The 20476-nt window shown below is 45.4% G+C and overlaps 1 protein-coding gene across 11 annotated transcripts in view; it reads right to left on the bottom strand.

The window, feature by feature from the left end:
• oxr1a (oxidation resistance 1a) overlaps positions 1-20476 on the bottom strand; it is an 894274-nt gene that overhangs the window by 552141 nt on the left and 321657 nt on the right. For 3 of the 11 annotated variants that reach the window (XM_078216658.1, XM_078216655.1, XM_078216652.1), the window contains exon 1: positions 18687-19052. The exons of 6 other annotated variants lie outside the window; for them this stretch is intronic. In XM_078216658.1, coding sequence (XP_078072784.1) covers positions 18687-18840 — 154 coding nt within the window. In that variant the 5' untranslated portion in view covers positions 18841-19052. Of the gene's footprint in view, positions 1-18686; positions 19054-20476 lie in introns of those variants that run through there. 2 more of the 11 variants (XM_078216661.1, XM_078216659.1) reach the window with 1 other exon arrangement.

A 20476-nucleotide genomic window follows, 5' to 3' on the forward strand; every position in this document is an offset into this window, starting at 1 on the left:
ACCAAACACTTAACCTAACAGTCATTACCCTTTCCTGGCCGACAATTCGATCCAGGTATAGCATGCAGGGTCATAAAAAAAACAAATATCAGTTTACATCTGCCTGCCAGTCACCTGATTCAAAAGTCTGCTCCACAAATGTCATCGCCGCCGCCGGATCCGTGAACTTGTGCTCGGTTCCATTGTTGAGATTAATCCTCAAACAGGCCAGAAAGTGAAGCCCAAACCTGACCTCAGGACAGTCACGCAGAAATCGTTCAACATCAGCAAAGGCCACCCTTCTTGCTACCGCCGGGGTAAAATTTGGAAATATCAACAGCTTATTTTCCTGGTACCTCAGAGTGGTAGCCTGTGCTGCTTGCCGCAAGATTCTGTCTCACGCCGAGGTGTAATGTACTCGTGCAATAATGGGCCGGGGAGCTTCTCCCGGTCTGGGCTTTGCCCATAACATTCTGTGCATGATCCAGAAGCAACTCATCCTCAAGTTCTTCAATAGTCAGGTGACAAAGTCTGTGATATTTAGGCCCTCATTCCCTCTGGAAGGCCTATCAGACAGATGTTATTTCGTTGGCAGGTGTGCTTCCAACATCTGCATCAACTGTAATACTGTGCAACAGGGTTGGGACAGCCCCATGACACTTTATGCTGGATCAGAACCACCGCACGCCTGCTCCAATGCCCTAAAATTCAGGCTCTGGTTTATCTTTCTCACCCTTCCGAAATAATGGGGTGGCATGAGCACTTTTCCAGTTTAAATCGAGAAAGCTTTGAAAGGTGGGATTCTTTAAGGAGCAGTTGATCGGAGTGCAGGACAAGCATGTGCCTGTGAAAAGGAAGGACAGGAAAGGCAGGATTCGGGAACCATGGATGACCAGGGAAACTGTGACTCTAGTCAAAAAGAAAAATGATGCACACATGAGGTCCAGGCAACTAAAAAACAGATGAAGTCCTTGAAAAATAAGTAGAAAAGAGCTCAAACAGGGAGTTAGGGGGATAAAACAAAGGGGTCATGAAATGTCCTTGGCAGACAGGATTAAGGAGAATCCCAAGGCATTTTAGACATATGTTAGGAACAAGAGGGTAGCAAGAGAAAGAGTTGGTTCGCTCAAGGACAAAGGAGGGAAATTATGCGTAGAACCTTGGTGAGTACTTTGCATCGGTATTCAAAGGAGAGACCACGTTGATTGGTAGTGTCTCAGAGGAATATGTAAACCCTTTGTAACAAATCACCATTACGAGGGAGTAACTGTTAGGTGTATTAAAAAGCATGAAGATAGACAAATCTCCAGGGCCAAATGACATCTATCCCAGCTTACTGAGGGAGGCAAGAGATGAAATTGCTGGGCCTCTAACAGAAACCTTTGTTTCCTTGTTGGCCACAGGTGAGATCCCAGAGGATTGGAGGATAGCCAATGTTGTCCCGTTATTTAAGAAGAGTGGCAGGGATAACCTGGGTAATTACAGGCCAATGAACTTGATGCAGTGATAGCGAAATTGTTGGAGAATTAGAGATAAGATCTATACACAATTGGAACTGAATGATCTTATTAGCGAAAGACAGCATGATTTTGTATGAGGGGGTCATGTCTCACTAACTTAATTGAGATTTTTGAGGAGGTGACAAAAATGATTGATGAGGGAAGAGCTGTGGATGTTGTCTACGTGGACTTTAGTAAAGCATTTGATGAGGTCCCTCAAGGCAGGCTGGTGTAAAAAATTAAATCTCACGGTATCAGGGGTGAACTAGCTGGATAGATTCAGAACTGGCATGGCCATAGAAGACAGATGGTAGCAGTGGAAGGGTGTTGTTCTGAGGAGATCTGTAACTAATGGTGTTCCACAACGAACAGTGCTGGGACCTCTGCTGTTTGTAATATATATAATGACTTGGAACAAAACATAGCTGGTCTGATCAGTAAGTTTGTGGTTGATACTAAGACTATTGGACTTGCGGATAGTGATGAAGGTTGTCAGAGAATACAGCAGGGTATAGATAGGTTGGAAAGTTGGGCAGAGAAATGGCAGATGGAATTTAATCCTGACAAATAGGAGATGATGCATTTTGGTAGATCCAATTCAGGTGGGAGCTATAAAATAAATGGCAGAACCATCAGGAGCATAGACATACAGAGATTTGGGCAGGTCCAGAGATCCTTAAAAGTGGCAGCATGGATGGAAAAGGTGGTGAAGAAAGCATATGGAATGTTTGCCTTCATCGAATGGGGCATCGAGTATAAAAGTTGGCAAATTATGTTACAGTTATATAAAACGTTGGTTCGGCCACATTTGGAATAGTGTGTTCAGTCTCCCTGGAAAGACGGAGGATGAAGGGTGTATATGATTATGAAGTAAGAAGTTTAACAACACCAGGTTAAAGTCCAACAGGTTTATTTGGTAGCAAAAGCCACACCAAATAAACCTGTTGGACTTTAACCTGGTGTTGTTAAACTTCTTACTGTGTTTACCCCAGTCCAACGCCGGCATCTCCACATTATGATTATGAAGGGCATAGATAGAGTGAACAGTGTTTTTCCCAGGTCGGAGGTGACGAACACAAGGGGTCACGGGTTCAGGGTGAGAGGGGCAAGGTTCAACACAGATGTCAGGGGGACATATTTTACACAGAGGGTGGTGGGGGCCTGGAATGCGCTGCCAAGCAAGGTGATTGAGGCGGACACGCTGGGATCGTTTAAGACTTATCTAGATAGCCACATGAACAGACTGGGAATAGAGGGATACAAAAGAATGGTCTAGTGGGCACATGAGCGGCACAGGCTTGGAGGGCCGAAGGGCCTGTTCCTGTGCTGTATTGTTCTTTGCTCAATTCTGATCACCACATTACCAGAAGGACGTGGAGGCTTTGGAGAGAGTACAGAAAAGGTTTACCAGGATGTTGCCTGCTATGGAGGGTATTAGCTATGAGAGATTGAATAAACTGGGATTGTTCTCCCTGAAAAGACGGAGGCTGAGGGGCAACCTGATCTAAGTTTATTAAATTATGAGGAGTATAGATAGCGTCAAAGGTTGGAAGCGCACACCAGGTGAGGTGGTTGAGGGGGTGGGGGGGGGTATGCACGCCAGGTGAGGTGGTTGAGGCAGATACGTTAGCAACATTTAAGACTTATCTGAATAGACACATGAACAGACAGGCGGGATACAGGCGGTTGGTCGAGATAGGACAGCGTGATCGGCGCAGGCTTGGAGGGCCGAAGGACCTGCCTCTGTGTTGTACTGTTATTTGTTCTCACATAACAGTTCTACAGATTCATCACTTTGCTCTTTTTATAGCCATCATAGTAAGACGTCGCACAACACCAGGTTAAAGTCCAACAGGTTTATTTGGAATCACAAGCTTTCAGAGCTCTGCTCCTTCATCAGGTGAGTGTCAATATGCGCGATCTTATTAGAGATCTTCTCCACTTTGAGCTGGCGGTTTGCGGTGTCGATGGTAGCCATGATGTGGAGATGCTGGCGTTGGACTGGGGTAGGCACGGTAAGAAGTCTCACAACAAGGCTGGCAAAGAAGAAGAGCACTCTGGGGGAGGATGACCTCACTGGGCCTGGAGGTCTGGAGTGCTTATACTTCAATGCAAGGAGCGTAGCAGGTAAGACAGATGAACTTAGGGCCTTAATGCTCGCGAGGAATTTGGATGTGGTTGCGGTGACAGAGACTTGGTTGAAAGAAGGACAGGACTGGCAGCTGAATATTCCGGGGTACAAGTGTTTTAGGCGAGACAGAGGAGGGGCCAAAAGAGGTGGGGGAGTAGCGGTATTAGTTGGAGAGCATATTACAGCGGTGCAGAGGGAGGACAATTCAGAGGGGTCGTGTAACGAGTCACTCTGGGTGGAGCTTAGAAACAGGAAGGGCGCAGTCACTATGTTGGGGGTGTACTACAGGCCCCCCAACAGCCCGAGGGAAGTGGAAGAACGGATATGTCAGGAGATACTGGATAGGTGCAGGAAAAATAGGGTTGTTGTAGTGGGAGACTTCAATTTCCCTGGTATAGACTGGAAATCGCTGAGAGCAGGGACTCTGAATGGGGAGGAATTTGTAAAATGCGTACAGGAGGGTTCTTTGGAACAATATGTAGATAGCCCGACTAGAGAGGGGGCTATACTGGACCTCGTACTGGGGAACGAGCCCGGTCAGGTCTTCAAAGTTTCATAGAACATAGAAGAACATAGAACATTACAGCGCAGAACAGGCCCTTCGGCCCACGATGTTGCACCGACCAGTTAAAAAAAAAAACTGTGACCCTCCAACCTAAACCAATTTCTTTTCGTCCATGAACCTATCTACGGATCTCTTAAACGCCCCCAAACTAGGCGCATTTACTACTGATGCTGGCAGGGCATTCCAATCCCTCACCACCCTCTGGGTAAAGAACCTACCCCTGACATCGGTTCTATAACTACCCCCCCTCAATTTAAAGCCATGCCCCCTCGTGCTGGATTTCTCCATCAGAGGAAAAAGGCTATCACTATCCACCCTATCTAAACCTCTAATCATCTTATATGTTTCAATAAGATCCCCTCTTAGCCGCCGCCTTTCCAGCGAAAACAATCCCAAATCCCTCAGCCTCTCCTCATAGGATCTCCCCTCTATACCAGGCAACATCCTGGTAAACCTCCTCTGCACCCTCTCCAAAGCCTCCACATCCTTCCTGTAATGTGGGGACCAGAACTGCACACAGTACTCCAAGTGCGGCCGCACCAGAGTTGTGTACAGTTGCAACATAACGCTACGACTCCTAAATTCAATCCCCCTACCAATAAACGCCAAGACACCATATGCCTTCTTAACAACCTTATCTACTTGATTCCCAACTTTCAGGGATCTATGCACACATACACCTAGATCCCTCTGCTCCTCCACACTATTCAAAGTCCTCCCGTTAGCCCTATACTCAACACATCTGTTATTCCTACCAAAGTGAATTACCTCACACTTCTCCGCATTAAACTCCATCCGCCACCTCTCGGCCCAACTTTGCAACCTGTCTAAGTCTTCCTGCAAACTACGACACCCTTCCTCACTGTCTACCACACCACCGACTTTGGTGTCATCAGCAAATTTGCTAATCCACCCAACTATACCCTCATCCAGATCATTAATAAATATTACAAACAGCAGTGGCCCCAAAACAGATCCCTGAGGTACACCACTTGTAACCGCACTCCATGATGAATATTTACTATCAACCACCACCCTCTGTTTCCTATCCGCTAGCCAATTCCTGATCCAATTTCCTAGATCACCCCCAATCCCATACATCTGCATTTTCTGCAGAAGCCTACCATGGTGAACCTTATCAAACGGTAGGGGAACATGTGGCAAATAGTGACCACAATTCTGTTAGCTTTAGGATAGTGATGGAAAAGGATGAGTGGTGTCCCAAGGGTAAGGTGTTGGATTGGGGAAGGCTAACTTTAGTGGGATTAGGCAGAAATTGGCAGCTCTTGATTGGGAGAGGCTGTTTGAGGGTAAATCCACATCTGGCATGTGGGAGTCTTTTAAGGAACAGTTGTTAGGGCTACAGGACAGGCATGTGCCTGTTAAAAATAAGGATAGGAAGGGTAGGATTCGAGAACCGTGGATAACCAGGGAAATTGAGGGACTGGTCAAAAAGAAAAGAGAGGCGTATGGTAGGTCCAGGCAGCTAAAAACGGAGGGAGCTCTGGAGGAGTACAAAGAAAGTAGGAAAGAACTCAAACGGGGAATTAGAAGAGCAAAAAGGGGTCACGAAATGTTCTTGGCAGACAGGATTAAGGAGAATCCCAAGGCATTTTATTCATACGTGAGGAACAAAAGGGTTGTCAGGGAAAAAATCGGACCTCTCAGGGACAAAAGTGGGGAATTATGCTTGGAGCCCAAAGAAGTAGGGGAGATCCTAAATGAATACTTTGCGTCGGTATTCACAAAGGAGAGGGATGTGTTGACTGGGAGTGTCTCGGAGGGGAGTGTTGAACCGTTGGAGAAAATCTCCATTACAAAGGAGGAAGTGTTAGGTTTGTTAGAGAATTTAAAGACTGACAAATCCCCAGGGCCTGATGGAATCTATCCAAGGCTGCTCAGGGAGACGAGAGATGAAATCGCTGGGCCTCTGACGCAAATCTTTGTCTCGTCACTGGACGCAGGTGAGGTCCCAGAGGATTGGAGGATAGCTAATGTGGTCCCGTTATTTAAGACGGGTAGGAAGGATAACCCGGGTAATTATAGGCCGGTGAGCTTGACGTCCGTGATGGGGAAGTTGTTGGAGAAGATTCTTAGAGATAGGATGTATGCGCATTTAGAAAGGAATAAACTCATTAACGATAGTCAGCATGGTTTTGTGAGAGGGAGGTCAAGCCTCACTAACCTGGTGGAGTTTTTTGAAGAAGTGACCAAAATGGTTGACGAGGGAAGGGCCATGGATGTCGTCTATATGGACTTTAGTAAAGCGTTTGACAAAGTCCCTCATGGTAGGCTGGTGAAAAAAGTTGGATCTCATGGGATAAAGGGGGAGGTGGCTAGATGGGTGGAGAACTGGCTTGGTCACAGAAGACAGAGGGTGGTAGTGGAAGGGTCTTTTTCCGGCTGGATGCCTGTGACTAGTGGTGTTCCGCAGGGCTCTGTATTGGGACCTCTGCTGTTTGTGATTTATATAAATGATCTGGAAGAAGGTGTAACTGGGGTGATCAGTAAGTTTGCGGACGACACAAAATTGGCAGGACTTGCAGATAGTGTGGAGCATCGTCAGAAGCTACAGAAGGATATAGATAGGCTGGAAATTTGGGCAAAGAAATGGCAGATGGAGTTCAATCCTGATAAATGCGAAGTGATGCATTTTGGTAGAAATAATGTAGGGAGGAGCTATATGATAAATGGCAGAACCATAAAGGGTGTAGATACACAAAGGGACCTGGGTGTGCAAGTCCACAGATCCTTGAAAGTGACGTCACAGGAGGAGAAGGCGGTGAAGAAGGCATATGGCATGCTTGCCTTTATAGGACGGGGCATAGAGTATAAAAGTTGGGGTCTGATGTTGCAGATGTATAGAACGTTGGTTCGGCCGCATCTGGAATACTACGTCCAGTTCTGGTCGCCACACTACCAGAAGGATGTGGAGGCTTTGGAGAGAGTACAGAGGAGGTTTACCAGGATGTTACCTTGTATGGAGAGGCTTAGTTATGAGGAGAGATTGGGTAAACTGGGGTTGTTCTCCCTGGAAAGACGGAGGATGAGGGGAGACTTAATAGAGGTGTATAAAATTATGAAAGGCATAGATAGGGTGAACGGTGGGAAGCTTTTCCCCAGGTCGGTGGTGACGTTCACAAGGGGTCATAGGTTCAAGGTGAAGGGGGGCGGGGGGGGGGAGGTTTAACACAGATATCAGACGGCCATATTTTACACAGAGGGTGGTGGGGGCCTGGAATGCGCTGCCAGGCAAGGTGGTGGAGGCAGACACACTGGGAACGTTTAAGACTTATCTAGACAGCCATATGAACGGAGTGGGAATGCGGGGATACAAAAGAATGGTCTAGTTTGGACCAGGGAGCGGCGCGGGCTTGGAGGGCCGAAGGGCCTGTTCCTGTGCTGTATTGTTCTTTGTTAACACTAGGTTAAAGTCCAACAGGTTTATTTGGAATCACGAGCTTTGAGCGCTGTCCTTCATCACCTTCGGTAGATCTAATGTAAGGGGAGCTATACAATAAATGGCAGAACCATCAGGATTTTAGACACACAGAGGGACCTGGGTGTACAAGTCCACAGATCCTTAAAGGTGACAGCACAGGCGGAGAGGGTGGTGAAGAAGGCATATGGCATGCTTGCCTTTATTGGACGGGGCATGGAATATAAAAGTTGGCATATAATGTTGCAGCTGTATAGAATGATGGTTAGGCCACATTTGGAATACTGCGTCCAGTTCTGGTCGCCACACTACCAGAAGGATGAGGAGGCTTTGGAGAGAGTACAGAGAAGGTTTACCAGGTTGTTGCCTGGTATGGAGGGTATTAGCTATGAGGAGAGATTGGGTAAACTAGGGATGTTCTCCGTGGAAAGACGGAAGATGAGGGGCGACCTAATAGAAGTGTATAAAATTATGAAGGGCATAGATAGGGTGAACAGTGGGAAGCTTTTTCCCAGGTCGGAGGTGACGAACACAAGGGGTCACGGGTTCAGGGTGAGAGGGGCAAGGTTCAACACAGATGTCAGGGGGACGTATTTTACACAGAGGGTGGTGGGGGCCTGGAATGTACTGCCAAGCAAGGTGATTGAGACGGACACGCTGGGGTCGTTTAAGACTTATCTAGATAACCACATGAACAGACTGGGAATGGAGGGATACAAAAGAATGGTCTCATGGGCACATGAGCGGTGCAGGCTTCGAGGGCCGAAGGGCCTGTTCCTGTTCCTGTGCTGTATTGTTCTTTGACAATTACAAGGGGTGTAATTGATGAAGGATAAAGGAGCAGTGCTCCAAAAAGCTCATAATTCCAAATAAACCTGTTGTACTTTAACCTGATGTTGTGAGACTTCTTACTGTGCCCACCCCAGTCCAACGCCGGCATCTCCACATCATATAGCCATCATATCTTGGAGATTTATCTATCTATATTGAGTCCCATTTATTTCTTAAACTAATTCTGAATATGTTATCAATGGTATTTAAGTCCTCCACTGATATAATTTTAGATTTCCTGCAATGACTATTATTTTATCCTCCTGTTTTACTGTGGAAACAGATAGGAAGCACTCAGCTTTCTTTTCTAACATCTGCAGAAGACGTTTTCTTTAGTTTTTAAACTACATCTTTCTGACTATATGAAGTGGGGAAAAATATACAGATGAGTACACTTTAAAAAATGACTGCCTGGCACAAACAGTCACCTGGGAAAGAGACATTAAACAGGCACTGACTATTAGTACAGACAGCCACTTGAGATTAAAACATAAAGGACAGACAGCTATTCAAAGTTAAACATGCAGGAATCAGATCCTGCAGGAAGCCAGCCAGGGCTTGAGGCACTCTTTAGGATAAGGCCAAAGGGTTGGGTAAAGAGATTAGCTACAGGTGGGATCGAGAATACATAACTGCAGGAAAACCAATTACTGTAAATTACTGTATGAATAGACCGAAACTAAAACCATTGATGGTCACTGACGTAGGAAATGTATCCATTCATAGAACAATGCGATGTTAACATGCTTATGTCTGTATTTGTCTATAACGACGTGGTAACAATCGATCACCTACTTGATTACAACGGCTAGATGTCCGGTCCATCTATTGTGTAAAGGGTATAAAGATGGACCGCTCCTATTGTCTCATTGAGAGAAGAAGGTTTGCTGCTTGTTAGTGCCTTGTCTCCACGAAGCTTCGTTAAAAATCAAACTGTATTCTTGAAACCTTCAAGCCTGACTCAGTGGTACATTTCCCACAACACTATACGTGTAATTTTTGTTCTCATAGGGTATTTCCTGACAGTGTGTTGAACTAGTATTCCTTTGAATATCTTCCTTTGAATATCTTTGTTTGTAAGCTTACTGGTTGATAGCTTAACCCAATCTACTTTGCTGAATTTAGGCCACTACCCCAGATGTGCTTACAAAAGGACACTGGCATTCTGGGGGGTGGAGATGGGGAGGGGGACAGTGAGATTGAAATTCAATATTTTCAGAAAACTGTCCTGGATGTACTTTTGGATTTCACTGCATTTCCAACTATAGCTCTTTTGTACCTCTTAATGTAGATGAAAATTTATGGGTGGAATTTTCCAAAAGAATTCTAAGTGTCACTAAAATCTGGAAACAAGAGATTTTACTCTGGTTTTTTCGCAAGCTACACCATGCAATTCTCCCACACTCTGATTGACAATAGGGAGTTTCATGGAGTGGGGAGGGGTGGGGGTGGCACGGTGGACAGAACCGAAGCTCACCAGGGAAGCAGGCTGCAGGCTGCTAGACCTGTGACTGCTTCAGTAAAATAGAATAATTGAAAGGAAACTAGCTGCGGATGAGCATTAGGCCAGGGGTGCAGGCACAGCAAAATGATGGAGAGACTGACATAAAAATTGGCCTGAAAGCAAGGTATGCTGGGATTACCTCAGTCCTGGAGTCAGGCCCTTTGCAAGATTCAAGCTTAGATAATTGAAAACCAAAAGATGCACCAGACTCATTAGCACATGTATACATTTCCTGAGAAACATGTCACCACTATGTACATGGGACAGACATGCATCAGTGAAACAAAAGATTCAATGCATATTAGAAGCTGAAACTAGACATCTAAGACACAAACGCAAAAGGTCCACCAACGAAACTCATGAACACCCATTGAAACCCATCAATGATGTGAAAATAATCAGACCCAAGCACTGATGGGCCAAATCCTCAGAAAATTCCAGAAGGTAGGCAGGTATAAGAAACTTTTGCTAGCAGCGTTCGAGCAAACCCACTTGACTGCCGTGTCCTGAAGTCAGGACACGGCAGTGACAAGAGCAGCTCGCCTCCAAACCATAGAGAGAGAGAGAGAGAGAGAGAGTGCAAGAGAGAGAGTGAGCGAGCGAGCAACAGACTTGAGTTCAACGTACTGACAGAATCATGAGGATCCGGGGTAGTATACAAATGTCTAAATGATTAGCTAGAGAGAGAGAGAAAATTGTTAAAGTTGTAAAATTTATGTCACTTACTGTTTGGAATAAAATTGCGACTGGTTATTTACTATTGGTTAGTGCGTGTAGTCCTTTTGCCTGATACATACAGAGGTGTTTTGAGTAAAATCCATTATACACAGTGCTGGTTGAGTGAGTCCACAGGATATTAGAAATACCCCAGGCAACAGCGCTCCGATCTCCCATATACTGTGTACAAATCTAGGAAGTATATGGAAGATCAGTCATCACCCCCCCGTTCCATACTCAGACATCACCCCCACATCACCACTCCCTGATCGCTGGGGCCTGATCTTTGCCCCCCCCCCCCCAATCAATTGCTGGCCTCCCAATTGGCGGCTCCGACCCCGGCTCCACCACTAACCCCCACTTTTCCTCCCCTTCTACAGATCTCCTCACATCTGGCTCTGCCCGTGAGGTCCCGCCCCCTTTGCATTGCCCTGTGCCCAATGGGCGCTGCCAAACTGGCACTGCCCAAGGGGTACTGCCCACTCCTGCCACCAACCACCTGGGAGGCCTCAATGGCCTTCGGTCCCAGCGGCTTGGCCATCACGTCAGGTCCCCATTGGTGGGGTCCATCTGTGAACCTCACCGATGAGGACATTCACTGGCAAGGTCAGAAAGCTAAGTAAGCCTGGACAACTGCGTCCTGGGCCCACTAATGATATTGAAATAAGATAAATATTTAAATCAGCCTTGCAACCTTCCCAGGCACAAGGCTGATTACGTCAGAAAAAAAATGACCTGGGAAGATCAAGACCAGTTGGATTCTGGGCGTGATTCCAATTTTGTTTGCCTTCAGCTGAAAGTTCCCATCCCATAAAGCTACTTGACCAGTGCAGCAGGACAGGAAATCACGCCATATATCTCCCAATACATTACTCTGTCTTTGTGATTCTGAAGTCCATTTTGGTTGGACAAATTTAAATGTGGATTACAGGGTCAAAGGTAGGGTTCTGAAGACTGTGGAGGAACAGAGAGATCTTGGGGTCCATATCCACAGATCTCTAAAGGTTGCCACTCAAGTGGATAGAGCTGTGAAGAAGGCCTATAGTGTGTTAGCTTTTATTAACAGGGGGTTGGAGTTTAAGAGCCGTGGGGTTATGCTGCAACTGTACAGGACCTTGGTGAGACCACATTTGGAATATTGTGTGCAGTTCTGGTCACCTCACTATAAGAAGGATGTGGAAGCGCTGGAAAGAGTGCAGAGGAGATTTACCAGGATGCTGCCTGGTTTGGAGGGTAGGTCATATGAGGAAAGGTTGAGGGAGCTAGGGCTGTTCTCTCTGGAGCGGAGGAGGCTGAGGGGAGACTTAATAGAGGTGTATAAAATGATGAAGGGGATAGATAGAGTGAACGTTCAAAGACTATTTCCTCGGGTGGATGGAGCTATTACAAGGGGGCATAACTATAGGGTTCGTGGTGGGAGATATAGGAAGGATATCAGAGGTAGGTTCTTTACGCAGAGAGTGGTTGGGGTGTGGAATGGACTGCCTGCAGTGATAGTGGAGTCAGACACTTTAGAAACATTTAAGCGGTTATTGGATAGGCACATGGAGCACACCAGGATGGTAGGGAGTGGGATAGCTTGATCTTGGTTTCAGATAAAGCTCGGCACAACATCGTGGGCCGAAGGGCCTGTTCTGTGCTGTACTGTTCTATGTTCTATGTTCATATTAGGCATCCACCCACTGCATGACTGCTGCCAGGGATTGCAATATCTCCCACCCAAGTCTTGCATCCTCTGCTGTTTCAATTTTATCCAGTGTTTCCATATTCTGCTCTTACTAATAACCTTTTCACAACTATTGTCATACTATGGTTTAGCAATAGGAGAAGAGGATCTCATTGAAATATACAAAATTCTGACAGGGCTGAAAAGGTGGGATGCAGGAATGTTGTTTCCTCTCGCTTGGGGGCTCACAGTCTCAGGATACATGATGGGTACTTAAGACCGGAGGAGAAACCTCGTCACTCAGAGGGCGGTGAACCTGTGGAATTCTGTACCACAGAAAGCTGTGGAGGTTAAGTCACTGAATATATTAAGAAGGAAATGGATACATTTCTGGACCCTAAAGGGTTAAGGGGAGAGTGTGTGAGTATGACATTGAGATAGAGGATAAGCCATGATCACAGTGAATGGCAGAGCAGGCTCAAAGGGCCTATTTTCTGTTTCTAAAACGACCAGCCAAAAATCACTTCAGCAAGTGGACTAAGAAGATTGCATTATGTTTAATGATGGTGCAGTGTTGGTAGAGACAAAAAATGATTTTTTTCCCTAGTAAATAAAAATTACATTGAATTTTCCAGTGTGAATAGCCAGCCTTAAATGTTTGCTCTGGTTTCTGTTCTGTATGTGGAGATGGTAACCCCCACAGCTTGCCTCCTGGGCTTGCAGAATCTCACTAGCTGTTCTGTCTGGAGACAATACACATCTCTTTAACCTGTGTTTAATGCTCCCTCCACCCACATTGTTTGTACCTTTAAGACCTGGCTGGCTTTAGGGATTCGCATTCTAATCAGTATTCTGTAACTTGATATTGTGTCTCTGTCCACTGTTTGAGAGCACATTTCCACTCCATCTGACGAAGGAGCAACGCTCCGAAAGCTTATGGTATTTGCTACCAAATAAACCTGTTGGACTTTAACCTGGTGTTGTGAGACTTCTTATTCTGTTCTGTAGCCAGTTTGTTATCCATTCTGCTGCTTGTCTCCTAACTCCATATGTTCTGATCTTAGTCATGGGTCTGCTTATCGAAAGCCTTCTGAAAATATGAATATACTAATTGTGGTCAAATTAGAATATTTATTGCAACCATACTTCTTAATACAGAATTTTCACCAAAAGAAAACACACAATCAAAACCTCTCACTCTGGAAAGGTCGACATAAAAATGTCCATGTATGAAACAGGCCAAGGAATATAAAATCCAAATCTTGTCAAGAGTCTGGCCTTGTAACTTATTCACAACAACAGGATTCACTGGAAAATTAAAGAGAGCCAATTGTTGCATTATAAAATAGGGCAGCAAGTTGATATTTTAAAAATATTTGTAAATTCAAAGAAGTAACCTGATATGCAAAACATAAAAAACTGATTGTAAAAGGTAAACAGATTTGTGACGTTGTGTTTCATAACTTTACTCTTTCTGCTTACCTCCCACTTGCTGCCTTGCTCATCCCAACCTTCCCGCTCGCTGACCTTCCCACTTGCTGCCTCTCTCCCGCTCACTGCTTCCCTCTCCGACCCTCCTGCTCACTGCCTTTTTCCGTCTCGCCAACCTCGCTGCTCACTAACCCTCCTTCGCTGTTTTTCCCTTGAGTCTTCACTGAGTGAGGACTTGGAAGAGAAACAGCAAGAGGGAGGAAGCTAGCAAGGGAGCAAGAGAAGCTGCAAGTAGGAGGGAAACAGCATGCAGGGATGAGGTAAATGAACAGAAACCTTGGCTGATGGAATGAGATGATGTGGCGATGCCGGCGTTGGACTGGGGTAAACACAGTAAGACGTCTCACAACACCAGGTTAAAGTCCAACAGGTTTATTTGGAATCACAAGCTTTCCGAGTACTGCTCCTTCATCAGGTGAGTGGAGAGGAGGTTTGACAAATACAGCATATATAGGCAAAGACACAATTGCAGGATAATGGTTGGAATGCGAGCCTTTACAGGTAATCTAGTCTTTACAGGTATAGACAGTGCAAGTGGAGACTGGGAAATAGGTTAAAGGTGTGTGAATTGTCTCAAGCTAGGACAGTTAGTAGGATTTTGCAAGCCCAGACCAAATGGGCGGCACGGTAGCAAAGTGGTTAGCACTGCTGCTTCACAGCTCCAGGGTCCTGGGTTCGATTCCCGGCTCAGGTCACTGTCTGTGTGGAGTTTGCACATTCTCCTCGTGTCTGCGTGGGTTTCCTCCGGGTGCTCCGGTTTCCTCCCACAGTCCAAAGATGTGCGGGTTAGGTTGATTGGCCAGGTTAAAAATTGCCCCTGAGATTCGTAGGTTAGCGGGATTAGCGGGTAAATATGTGGGGGTAGGGCCTGGGTGGGATTGTGGTCGGTGCAGACTCGATGGGCCGAATGGCCTCCTTCTGCACTGTAGGGTTTCTATGTTTCTAAATAGTGGGGGTTACATGTAGTGTGACAATCTGCCAGGCAGGACACTTCAGTAGTCAAGGGCATTCAGCTTCCGATCTTTGGGTAAGCGTTCTCCAAGGCGGCCTTCAAGGCACGCAACAATGCAGAATAGCCGAGCAGAACACGCACGAGGACGGCCTCAACCAGGATCTTGGGTTCATGGCACACTCCATGTAACCCCCATCATCTGGCCTGGGCTTGCAAAATCCTACTAACTGTCCCGGCTTGAGACAATTCACATTTTCAACGCTCTGAAAGCTCACGAAAGCTCCAAATAAACTTGTTGGACTTTAATCTGGTGTTGTGAGACTTCTTATTGTGCCCACCCTAGTCCAATGCTGGCATCGCCCATCAAGGCTACCAGCCTTACAGGCAGCGAGTTCCAGACTCTCACCACCATTTGGGTGAAAAATATTTTCCTCACATCTCCTCTAAATTTCCTGCCCCTTACCTTAAATCTACGCCCCCTAGTCATTGATCCCTCCACCAAGTAGAAATGTTTCTTCCTGTCTACTCTATCTATGCCCCTCATTATTTTATACATCCCAATCATGTTCCCCCTCAGTCTCCTCTGCTCCACGGAAAATAACCCAGTCTATCAAATCTCTCTTCATAACTAAAACTCTCCAGCCAGGCAACACAGTCCAGTAAATCTCCTCTTTACTGTATCCAGTGCTATCACATTCCTCCTATAATGTGGATTCCAGAACTGCACACAATACTCTCGTTGTGGCCTAACCAACATTTTACATAGTTCCAGCATAACCTCCCTGCTCTTAAGCTCTATGCCTCAGTTAATAAAGGCATGCATATTATACACCACCTTGAGAGGTCACACAACACCAGGTTATAATCCAACAGGTTTATTTGAAATCACAAGTTTTTGGAGTGCTGCTCCTTCATCAGGTGAATTCCTGGTGTTGCGTGACCTATCATACACAACCACTTTATCCACATGTCCTGCTGCCTTTAGGGACCAGTTTACATGCACACCAAGATCCCCGATGCTTCCCAGGGTCCTGCGACCATCGTGTATTCCCTTGTCCTGCCCAAGTGCACGACCTCACATTTAGCCCATCTATATCCTCCTGTAATCTAAGGCTATCCTCCTCACTATTTGTCAACTACCTATTTTCATATCATCCATGAACTTACTGATGAACCCTCCTATATGCATGTCTAAATCATTTATATAAACCACAAACAGCAAGGGCCCCAAAACTGATCCCTGCAGAACCCCACTGGACAGTCTTCCAGTCCGAAAAACACCCCTTGACAATCAGCCTCTCCTTCTTTCTACTCAGCCAATTCTGAATTCAATTTGTCAAATTTCCTTGGATCCCATTTGCTTTCATCTTCACTATCAGTCTCCCATGTTGAAATTTATCAAAAGCCTTGCTGAAGTCTCCCATGTTGAAATTTATCAAAAGCCTTGAAGACTAGGTCAAATGCATTTGACCTCATCCACACACGTGGTCACCTTTGAAAAATTCAATCAAGTTGGTCAGACATGACCTCCCCTTAACAAAACCATGGTGACTGTTCTTGATTAATACCTGCCTCTCCAAATGCAGATTAATTCTGTTTCTGAGAATTACTTCCAATAGATCCCCCACCACTGAGGCTGGACTGACTGGCCTGTAGCTTCCTGGTTGATCCCTTCCTCCTGTCTTGAATAATGGTACCACATTCGCTGATGATGATCCAATTCTCTGGCACCTCCCCAGGGAGGAATTGAAAATTATTGCCAGTGCCCCGGCTATTTTCTCCCTTGCCTCACTCAACAGCCTGGGATACATTTCATCCAGCTCTGGAGATTTATCTACTGCCTGCCTGACCACTCAGAACCTCCTCTCTGTTAATTTATTTAATTGCATCACAATCCTTCTCCCCGATTTCCATACCCACATTTTCTCTCTCACTAGTGAACACTGACACAAAGTATTCATTTAAAACCATACCTACATCATCCAACCTTACACATAGGTTACCTTTAATAGGCCTGACTCTTTCCCTGCTTATCCTTTTACCCTTTGTTGTCCAATAAACCTTGTTAGTCTACATTGTAAATTAGTGATTATCCTTCATTGCCACTAAGAATCCCCAACAAGAATTTTGTTACTTTGGGATTCAAATCCCAAGACTAGGTCAGAGTGGAATGTTCCCTTCTTGAAAGACGGAACAGCACGGTGGCACAGCGGTTAGCACTGCTGCCTCACAGCACCTGGGACCCAGGTTAAATTCAAGCCTTTGGTGACTGCACAGAGTTTGCAAGTTCTCCCCGGGTTTGTGTTAGTTTCCTCCAGGTGCTCCGGCCTGCTCCCACAGTTCAAAGATGTGTGGGATAGGTTGACTGCCCCTTAGTGTCCCAAGATGTGTAGATTAGGGGGGATTAGTGACGTAAATGCGGGGGTAGGATCTGGATGATCAGAACGAGTTGGTGCAGACACAATACGCTGAACGGCCTGCTTCTGCACTGTAGGGATTCTATGACATGAGTGAACAATGTGAGTTTTTTTAAAAATTTACAATCCGGCAGATTCAAATGGACGTTTTCTGACGTTGGTAAGCAAATCACCAGATTTATTGAATCAAATTTTACCATTTACCACATCAGAAGTCAGTGCCTTCAGGACTGGGCACAATTTGCAGAATGTGGAATGCTCAGTAGTGGCTGAAGAAATTCATAAAGGATGTCAAGTTACACTCTCCTGTCAATGCAAGATGGCTGTGATACATGTGTGTGCACCTCACAGGCACAGTATTAACAGCAAAGGCAGAGATAAAGTTAGGATCAGTTAACAAGTTGATCAAAGGGTTCAGTCAGAAATTCAACCATATTACAAATATGATTTGCACCAATCTAAGCATTGATAGTTCATAGTTTTAACAGACTAAATTTGCTATTAAAACTGTTCCTTTTCTGGGCCTCCGAGGTGGCATTTAGTAATATTAATAACACCATTAAATGCATCTCAGATCATTAAATAGCAGCCATAACTATTCACATTTCCACTGCAAATACAATTTGAAACTCAATGAAGACTGATGGCGAAGTCCTGTTTTTGAGACTTACACGGGAGCAACTCAAATCGTCGAGCAATTTAGTGACGATTTGCAATTAACTCATACCATATATCTCTTTCTTGTTAAAAATAACTTTTTTAAAAGCACTAGTGGACTGAAATTCGTCCCCTCCTCCACCCCTCCTAAATTCTATGCCAATGATTACGCCTTCCACATACAGATAGTACAAGGGATGGAGTCAAAGGGAACGTGGGATAACTTCTCAGCTGTCAGCATTTACTTCTTTTCCACACACCCGCTGAAAAAATTGCAGAAAGGATAAAATATGCAAAAAATATTTAATAGCTTAACAAATTATGTAAAAATAAATTCTCAATGTACCCAAACAGGTGCCTGAATGTGGCGATTAGGGGATTTATCAGTCACTCCATTGCAGTGTTCATGTAAGTTGACAAATAAATAAACTATGTTCAAAATCATGGGTCTTTCTAAAGTACAGCATTGTAAACAGTCCTCGTATTCTGCAACAGATAGTGCAGTCTAAAGGGTACAATAAATAGAAGAGGAGGGGTTGTTTTGATAATTTTCATGTATCTAAATCAAACAGAAAAACAACTGACGTGTTTCACTTCGTAAGTAATCCCTGAGCCTTGCAACGTTGTGAACTTCCTTCTTTACAAGTGACGCGCAGGCTGAAAGTAAGACTGCCGAATTGTCAATATAATACTTTTAAACAAAATATCATATTACAATAAAACATTGCAAAGACCAGTCGAAAATATTAGAACAGAGGGGCGAGAATGAAAGCTGACAGTCAGAGTGTGCCGACCATTTCAAACTTCGGCCCAAAGTTTTTCAAACTTTGCTACTTGCCCGTGGAAGTTGTTCCGAGCTGAGGTTCCTGGGTCGCGTCCGTTTCTTTAACCGAATCGAGGAAATGGACCGCCCGCAATCCAGACCACAGTCTATTCGAAGTGCCTCGCAACAACCGGACTCCTCTACCAGAAAAACTGCTAAAATATTCCATAGTCGCTGTCTACATTGTTAGAGGCGTGAAATGAATCAGCTGTACATGTCTACTGCCGCCATCTTCGTTTGAGGAACACCCCAACCCAATGTTTATATGGAGCAATGCAACAGCATGTGTTTCAACTAGCCTTGTACATTCAATCTCTGACCTGTTACGCGCACCATATTTGTCAGGTTACAAATATTTAACTGAAGGAACAAGTAAGAATTTAAGTAGCTTTTACAATATTTTTCGATTAGTTTTAAAATTATATTGAAAGTTACTAGTCTTATAGGAAGTTTCCAATATGTTCAAATTTGTTATTTCTCCTGGAAATTCAGTACTCTGCTTGGTGTGGAAATAAACCACAAGGAGTCACAAGTCTCTGGTTTCAAGCCATCATAGCCTTTCCTCCTTTAGAACCCCTTAGTTGTCCCATACAGATGCACAAAAAAATGCTCTCTTCTCGAGGGATAAAACCAATATTGTCGTGAAAAGAAACTTATTGAATTATCGCTTTCAATTGCAGTGCAGTCCTCTGGTGCCTATTGGCATCCCCAGCCCAGCAAGAGCCCAGGGATGTCGAAGTGCCCCGAGATGTAGTTATCATGCACGGTCCCTGGGAAGCATGTGAACGCCTACAGGATGTTGGCAAGGTGGTCTCTCACAATCTGAACATTAAGGGAGTGGAACCCCTTTCTGTTTATAAAGGGCACTCCCTGATTCCATGGGATGTGCAGGGCAATGTGCGTGCCGTCGATAGCCCCCTGAACTTGCAGCATGCCAGCGATGGCAGCAAAACCTTCAGCCTGGGCTTCTTGTTGGGCTGGACTCTGGTCAAAATGTATGTCGTGCACTTCCTGGGCTTACAGGACATCCATCACCTCTTGGATGCACTTGTGGGCTGATGCAAAATGCTACACAGGTCCCCACTCGTATCCTGGAATGACCCAATGGTGAAAAGGTTAAAGGCAGTCATCACCCTAACTGCCACCCTGAGCAGGTGTCCTCTTCCCCCATGAGGTGCCAGGTCCACGAGGACGTGGTATAAGTCCGCACTGCCTTGTGCTGAGGCGGAGCCTTCAGTGGCACATGGCATCGGCATCTCATTGCAGAACAGGTGTGTCCTATACAGGCATTGTCTCCTCCTCCACGTCTTCTGCCTCCCCCCTCCTCCACCTCGGCTCTCCTTCTGGCCGATGTGCAGCTGGGTCCTGACCTGGACCAATCCTGCCTGGGTTGGCTGTGCCGCAGGCAGCAAGACTGTCGACTGCCATGGCAACGATGACGATCGCTGCCAGCTGTGCTGGCTCTAATCCGATATCCATGATTGCTCTGTCAACTTGAAGTCATCCAAAACTCTGCAGCCACCTGGCACCTGCTGACCTAAATCAATTACCACTCAAAAAACAGTGTGATTTTAAAATTCCTCCATGGTCTTGTCCCTTCCAATCTCTGTAATCTCCTCCAGCTCCAAAAACCTGCAATATCTGCAGCCATCGAAATTTAATCACTCCTCCAACGCTGTTTGTGCCTTCAGTTGCCTAAGCTTTTTTTGGGTGCTTTTGTCTTTTTTAATGAGAAAACATTGTCGTACAAATAATTTTAGATTCTTGGGAGTCCTGAAGGTCATTCCTACTGAAGGCTGTGTGAT

Source organism: Mustelus asterias, chromosome 7, assembly GCF_964213995.1.
Source record: "Mustelus asterias chromosome 7, sMusAst1.hap1.1, whole genome shotgun sequence".
Lineage (NCBI taxonomy): Eukaryota > Metazoa > Chordata > Chondrichthyes > Carcharhiniformes > Triakidae > Mustelus > Mustelus asterias.